This window comes from Dendrobium catenatum, unplaced genomic scaffold (genome assembly GCF_001605985.2).
Source record: "Dendrobium catenatum unplaced genomic scaffold, ASM160598v2 fragScaff_scaffold_1595, whole genome shotgun sequence".
In the NCBI taxonomy this organism is placed as follows: domain Eukaryota; kingdom Viridiplantae; phylum Streptophyta; class Magnoliopsida; order Asparagales; family Orchidaceae; genus Dendrobium; species Dendrobium catenatum.
This window is the reverse complement of record NW_021320057.1, coordinates 213,418-221,704: the sequence shown is the minus strand read 5'-3', so window position 1 is coordinate 221,704 and position 8,287 is coordinate 213,418. Positions and strand designations below refer to the sequence as shown.

Sequence of the window (8,287 nt, the reverse complement as noted above, 5' to 3'; positions counted from 1 at the left end):
TCAAAATTCGGTTAGGTACAACAAAGCTGAAAAAGATTTTTGCTATCTTGGTATTAGTTGTATAATCTATCATATATGGAGAGAACGCAATAACCGGCGTTTTGGTGATACCAGTGTTAATGTGACTAAATTGTTTTGCAATATCTCCATGGCTTTAAGATTGAAAACTCTAAAATGGAAAAACAGGAAATTATTGCTACAAAGGTTCAAGATTATTTAGTTTGGATTGTTTCCAAACATTTCTGGTTGCCATCTTGTTTGGGTTTGGTTTTTTGGAAGCAAAGTTATGAGGACGGTTACTTTTGGTTCAGTCTGGTTATTTTGAACTTCATTCTTCTTCAGACCTGGGACAGGTTGTTTTTTGGGAATGTGGATTTCTGTTTTTTGCATTCACATTCCAGATTGTCATTGGATCTTTTTACAAGCAACTATCGGGTATACATCAAAGATTATGGCAATATTTGTGGGATGAACATGTGCACAACGGACGATGATGAGCATGGACTGTCTTTCCGGGCCATGGAGGGTCTTATGGGCAACATGGCTCGTTTTTGTGGCTTATTCTGGACAGGCTGGAGGCACTGTGAAGGCCAGTTTTACTGGGTTATTTTGATGCTTACTCAGATTTTGTGGGCAACCAGTGCCACCGTCTGCTTCATATAATTCTCGCTTTAGATTTTTTGATGATTGAGATAGTGCCTAAATTCTGAGTCTTATGTTGTTGCCATTTCCATTTCCTATTTCTGCTATAGTCTTTGTAATTTTGTTTAGATTTAGCTCTTTGCTTTTCTTTACTTATTGTTACTTGTAATCTGAATTCTATTTCTTAATATATGGGCTCTTTTGCCCCGGGTTTACCCAAAAAAAAAAAAAAACTTGACAATTAATAACATTTAACATTCTCACGCAGATGCATATTAATCATGAACTCAATTAATGCCAATATTTTCATTACTATAAACTCAAATATAAAACATAGGCAATCTATGTAAGATAGATAAAAACACACAACATATCTGAGTTCTGTATTATTCTGTACCAGTCAGATGTATTTTCCAGTGTCAAATCTTGCCTGGAAACAATAATTGAATGTAGAAAGTAGAAACCCTATATAATCACTGAGAATCTGCACTACCTGAGGGCAAATCATGACCAGACCTTTTAAGACAAATTAGCGAGGACATTGTAGTTAACCAAAATAAGAAACACAGACAAATCCTATTGGCATAATATGCTTAACATGAAATATATTTCTGTTTTGATTTTGCATTTCCATAATAAAGAACTCTGCATCTCTGGCTTGACTACATAACTTCGAGTACTACTGAAAATAAGTGAAGGGTAATAATTCCATCATTGTATCAATGATTACTTGTCCCGAACATCCTTTCCTTGATGAAAGACAATGGAAGTACAACGAGATACACAACTCTCCTTGGCCTATTGGTTGAGAGCTTTGGCTTCCAACTAAGAGGTTCAGGGTTCGAGTCTATGTGTATGCGTTGTGTGTGTGAGTTTGCCTTAAATGGCCTAAATGTCCCAAAAAAAAAAAATTACAACGAGATAAATAAACCAGCAGGCAGTAGAACGAAAACAAGAACAAAAACCAGAACTAATCCAGACAAATTAAGTAAGCTTCTTATAAAGATTCCGACTTCGCTTGGGATGACTTTCTTACTGCTTCTCAAAACAGTTTTTCAATAAAAAATATAAAATTTTGAACCAAAAAGTTGCTTTAAGAAGCAGTAAGAAAGCCATCCCAAACGAAACCTCAATCATGCATAGCAATAAATATATGAGCATCAAACAGTAGAAAGACAAATAGCAGAAAGAAAGGAAAAGCAGAAAGAAAGGAAACCCTTGGCAGGATTGCTATGCGTGATAAATAAACAAAACAAGAAGGGATTTTGCTCATCAAAGTCGAGCTTCTTTTAAAAAAAAAAGATGGTGGGGGTATTAAGTAAATGTAGGACTCCTCTTCGGTCCATTTTTTTGTCTTTCTCCTGAATTTCGCTTGATTTTGTCATTTTTATTTGAGTGAATTGGGGAAGAGTATAAAGGAGAAGCAATTGATTAAAGAAAAAGGGGAATTTTATTGGCTTTAACCCTCAGAATGGTAGAAATAAATACAATTTAAAACTATGAATCAGTTTGATCTGGGCTTAGCCAAGCCTTTGGTATGGCCTTTTTCTGGGGGGACATTTAGGCCAATTAAGCAGACTCACACACACATCGCATATACAAGACTCGAACCCAAGACCTCTTCTTTGGTAGCTTAAGCTCCCAACCAACAGACCAAGATGAGCCGTGTCTTTGGTATAGCCTTAGTCTAAATTTAGGTTTATGTGCAATATAAACTCTCCTGAACTTTGCGAGCTTCAAAAGGTCCTCACACTAAAAGGAAATGTATGATCCAGGGGGATGGAAAACAAACAAAGTGCAAGAATCAACAGAAAGCACATTCAAGCGTATTCCACATATCTAAATGTTATTGATATTCAAATAAGTTTTACATAGTCTGGATAGATCTAAGTTTCTCATGGGTGCAAAACTGATAGTTAGTTGTATTGTAAATATGATACCAAAGATTAAGGAACTTTGCTCATGTTCTTCTAGTTTAATTAAAAATATACGAGTTACTCAACACAAGATTCAGATATTAATATTCTTCATTGGAGGGGATGATGGAAAATAAGAAATTAGAATATCACCCAAAGGAAAAATTAACGAGTTCCTGAGGCTAGGTGTACAGGTTTAACTTGATAATGGATAAATGAGTCTACATGGGTTCAGGACTGGATGATAAAAGCACGTGAAAATAGCCAAGGAACCTTGAGATTGGAGTGTTTAAGGAACCCTCCTCCTAAAGGAGACTCGGGAGCCGAGGAAAAAAACATAAGCCATATAAAAGGATACTAAGAAAGAAGATGGTCTTACAACTTCAATAATCCATTTGAAATACCCACAATAACAAACATATCAAAATAATGATGAGAATTATAGTCTACCTGAATCATCAAAGACGCTCATTAAGTTATGGCTCACATTTAGTGAATATGTGTCAGGAAATAAACTTTGAAACATTGAACAAATATGGATCATTAGAGAGATCCAACAAGCTACAATTCAATAGAGTTGTGCACAAAGGCAAAGTTATGATTGTTTTGCAAGATGAGATTGTTTGACTTAGAAAAAGAGGATAAGTTAGAGGCCTCTCGACTCTTATGCTTTTTTTGGTAAGTCGATAGAATGGGGGCTAGCAGTACAACATAGATACTTACCCTTGAGACCAAAAAAGGTGAGTGGCTTACAACTCAACAACTAGAGGAAGAATACTCAAAATACAATGAAGGATATATGCCTTCATGACTAACATGAGTGGGTTTACAAACCTATAACTAGAAGTATTGCCCAAATGGGGTCTTATACATCCCACTCAGGGATAAAGCCTCCCTGAGTTTGATACAAGAACGTGGATATGTGGTGTTGTTGACAGAAAGACACCCACAAAAAAGATTTGTCGTGCTCCGGTGTTGTTTTATTTACATTAGAAATTCTATCGCCAATAAAATTTTCTAAATTTGTGAATGAAAATTACGTTGAAAATTAGATCCTTTCTTGTAATAATAGGCCTAAATCCCAACCTTATGATCTACTTAGGAAATCTTGATCCTCATTAGGATCATTGGCAACCTAGTAAATTATATTGCCTTGTCCAGATAAATCTCCTTTCTCGATGCCTTATCTGAGAAGTCGCCTTTATCACCGACTTCTTAGCGCCTTACCCCAAGAAGTTCGTCTTCACAATGCCTTTTTGCTCCATCTCTTGACAAATTTGTCTTCTAACTAAATTCTCTCAAGATGTCTCCCTTTTAAGTGTCTCCTCTTGAGAAGTCTCCCTTCTCAACACCTAGTCCCAAGAAGCCGGTCCTCATGGATCTTTCTACTGAGAAGTTTTAGTTCGCATAAAATTTTTCCAATAAATTTCCTTTCTAGTTGGCACTTGGTTGACACATATTTGTTGACAAACTTAAGATCATTTTCTAGAGTCAACTACCCAAGCCTGATTCCTTGATCTAACCCTTCCATAGGGCTCAAACGTCTTAGTCTTGCATTATAAAAAAGGAGCCAAATCTGAAAAAATAGTTTGAGCTTCCTTGGCCATGCTTTCTTGGAAAGATTTTCTAACTAGAATATAGCTCAACAAATCCTTTTCAAGTCAAGTGCATCTTGATTAGTCACTACTAGTCACCCATGGTGCTTTTCGCACCAAAACTTTAGGGATATAAAGCTCAATCCCTAGTACTTCCTCTTGGTTTGAAAGATGACAGGGAAAATACAATTTACTTGGCAACTCTTCAAGTGCCATGTGAAACCTTTTAAGTAAAAAGAAATTAAACTCTTAAACATTGAAGCGTCTTTTGGTGTAATGGTTATAATTTCATTAAGAAAATCCACAGTTAAATGTGCTCATCCTGGAGAAATCTTGGGATGGGTGACCTCCTCGGAAGTTACACCAACAGGACAAAACCGTGAGACCCTTAGACCAAAGTGGACAATATTTTGATAGTTAAGAGTTTGAGTTGTTACATGACAAGGGTTTACTCTCTCAATACTGCCTCCTAGTGACAAAACCTTAAAGACTATAAAGTCCAATTCTCGGTACTACCCCTCAGTTTATAAGGTTGGCAATTGTTATCTGTTTTCATGTAGTCAAATTCAATTCAAAAGTTGGAACTCCCTAGTTTGTAAGATCTCAATCTCTCACTCCTGTTTCTCCCTTTTTGCCTCTTCCCTCGGCATGTGTAAAAGGGAGACATTGATTGCTACCTCCAAGAATCACAAGGCTAAGTTAAGTACTAGATGGTTGAGTGAGCTCATGGTTCACATAAGTCTTGATCAGCTTCTATCATAGCCGAGAAGGTCAAAGAATAGGTAACTCACAATTGCTTGATGCAGTTGAGTAAGCTCTTAGTGCATGATGCTTGATGATGTTAAAAGAAGCTTTTATTTGAGAAAGAGTGATGGCTGAGGTGAAAAAGTTTCATGTAATGAAGATTGTTAAAACAAATGAGAGTATTGGATTTAATTTTACAAAAAATATATAAAAAAATATGTTGGTGTAGAAGCAAAACGTAATTGAAAAGAGGGTTTCATCACTAATGCTTGGAATTCAGCTTTAACCCCATTTGCTTTTAGCCTTTTACACTCCCAAACACAGAAAAGATACCAAAGGCAACCAGGGAATAAACTAGGACAAACATACAAGTTGCATCATTTTTGTGTAAGATGAAACAGATTCCAATAAAAATAGGCTACACAGAATTTGTATCAAGAAAATATCAAACAAATGCATAACTTTCTATTGTACACACAAGCAATAATATCCACATGTTGTTAACTTAGTTACATAGATTATCACATAGCAGTAATTGACAAAGGAGATGTTCACTTTTTTTTTTTTTTTGAAACTGAAACCAAAGGGAATAAACTGTCATAAGAAAGGAGGAAAAGAGCAAACAATGAGTTAAGAATTCAAACAAATGTTCAACATTTTAACCATATATATATATATATATATATATATATATATATATATATATAAGCATTAGTAGTTATTACTATGATGGCCTATGTTAGTTCAATGCTGAAACATATAGAGAAACAATAGAGATTATATGCTAGTTCGCCAAGACAGAGCCATCATTCTAAAAGCTTTCATTGTCAACACATCAAACAACTGGAAGGCGGCATAGAAAAGGTAAAGAAGATAAAGCAAAACCATCTCCGCCTCAAAATGGGAAAGCTTCATAACACTCAGTGCTTATGGCACCTGGAAACACGAAACACGACACATCTGTCAGATCCCTAAGCATGAAAACAAATTTCACAAACAAGGAAAATGCTAACAAACCCTATCACCTTTTCGTAGCCACCAGGGCGCCACCACTTGGGTGGAGGTAAGGAAAGGCCTTTGCTTTTGGCGATTTCGAGAATATCTTGACGGCCTAAGCTCCTGTCGGAATTCTGCGAGACATTGTTGATTAGGGCGGTGAAATCGTCCAGCCGAAGGCGCGGCGGAGGGAAAGAAGAGGACCCCTTGCAGGCGGCCGGGATGTCCCTTAAGCCCTCTTCGTCAAGAAGGTTCGAAGGTGAATCCGGAATCCTCCGGATCTCCGACAGCGTATTGGGGTTAGGAGCGGCGGGCAAGTTCTGTCCGTCGAGGCTGCAGATGCCGGAGAAGAAGCAGGGTTCGCCAATTATGGGCGCGCGAAGGAGAGCTTCTTCTACCTCTGGACGTGTAATGCATTCGGAAATGATGGAGGCAAAGGGATCGTCCATGTGCGAGCAAGTCTGCCAGAAAGAGGAGAATGGACGAGGAAGACGTAGTATTAAGCCTACACGAAGAGAATTTTGGGCTCAAGATATCCTGATTTGATTATGACAAATTGACAATAGATTTATATATGGAAGAATTTATATACTTCTCATTTTATTTTATATTATCTATATATCTAATATTTAAAATTTAAATATTTTATTAATTAATATATAACTTTAATATTTTATTCATTATACTCATATTTAATATGTCTTATAGGCATTAAATATTAAAATTTTAAAAATTAGATATGTAAATAGTATAAAATAAAATGGTATATATGTAAAACTTTTTTATTCAATAATTAAAAATTTATATTTATTTATATTTTATTAAATTTTATTTGCAGTATATTTTAAACTTGTATTTTTTAAATAAAAATTCCAATATTATTGGCACATGCAAAGACAATATTTTTCTAGATCAATAAAAAATATTAATGTTAGTTTTATACAAGGCTTTTAAAATCGGATCGGACCGGCCGGTTCAACCGGTTGAACCGTGAACCGGCCGGCCGGTTACGGTTCAATATAAAACCTGTTTCGCCAAAAACCGGCGCCGAACTGCTCGAACTGGCGGTTCGATCGCCGAACCGGCGAACCGGTTCCGGTTTCATTTAACCAGACTGCTCGCTAAAAAAAAAACGGGCGGCTGAGATTTGATCTTGCGGACAGCGGAGGCACGAAGAAGCCTTGCTCTGGTCGCCAAAAGGTTCTCTGTGAAAACCCTATTCGACTTCGGCTCTGGTCGCTCCCGCGATGACTTCTCGGCAGCCCCATAAACTCTCCTTCAAAGCTTCCATGCTCCTCTTTTTCCCTTTCTCACCTAGCCATATATCCTGATCAGTGCAGCTATGAGCAACCAGGGCCGCCGACAAACTGGGACATCCGCATTGTCCCCGAGAAGAAGGCATACGTGGTGGAACGTTTCGGGAAGTATCTTAAAACCCTATCATCTGGGATTCACCTCCTTGTTCCCTTCATTGATAGAATCGCTTACGTTCACTCGCTGAAGGAGGAGGCGATCTCGATCCCGGAACAATCTACCATTACCAAGGATAATGTCAGCATACCTATTGATGGAGTTTTGTACGTTAAGGTTTGGGCTTTTTTATCTTTCAATCTTCCTTCTATACAAGTTTTCTTCTCCCAGATCCTGTCATTCCTTTTTGTCATTTAAAATGCACTTTTTTTTTTCATTTAAAATGCACTTCATTCATCATAAGTTAGGTTTAAACTTTAGTCATTTTTTCTGCAGGGTGCTTTATTTTTTCTACCTCATATTATAATTATGTTCAATGTTTGTGATATATTTATAGATAGTTGTATTATTATTATAATATTTAAATATAATAAATATTTATTAGGTCATCCGGTTCGACCCTGGTTCGACCCCGGTCGAACCATCGAACCACTAACCTCTTCTTCTTCCGGTTCATTGACCGGTGTTTTAAAAGCCTTGGTTTTATACATAAATAGTATTTAAGGACATATATGTAATTATTTTTAAATTTCTATAAATATAAAAATATTTTGTAATAAATTCCCCCACCGCCCCCAAATGAGAGATAATTTATTATATTCAAAAAATTTAAGATAAATAACTCTTTTTCATTTACATAAATATTCTATTTTATAGATGTTGAATTTTTTTTTATATAGATTGTGAAAATAAGATTGACTATAGTGACCTTAGCACCCTAGATGAAAATAAAGATTTATATTTTTATCGGCGTATTAGTAAAACTGAAGTTAGAGAGGCTTTAAAGAAAATGAAGGGTGGAAAAGCTGTTGGACCTGATGATATTCCAATAGAGGTGTGGAAATGCTTAGGAGATGAAGGAATTTCATGGCTTACTAAACTTTTTAATACTATTTTGAAGACTAAAAAGATGCCAGATGAATG

At 36.3% G+C, this 8,287-nt stretch overlaps 1 protein-coding gene across 1 annotated transcript; it reads right to left on the bottom strand.

Annotated features, from left to right (window-relative positions):
- Positions 1-5,505: 5,505 nt before the first annotated feature.
- Positions 5,506-6,435, bottom strand: LOC110099990. The gene is made up of 2 exons (XM_020827343.2): positions 5,923-6,435; positions 5,506-5,833 (listed from the first exon to the last, which is right to left on the bottom strand). Exons 1-2 carry the CDS (start codon positions 6,340-6,342, stop codon positions 5,825-5,827), a joined length of 429 nt encoding a protein of 142 aa, XP_020683002.1. The 5' UTR covers positions 6,343-6,435; the 3' UTR covers positions 5,506-5,824.
- Positions 6,436-8,287: the final 1,852 nt, after the last annotated feature.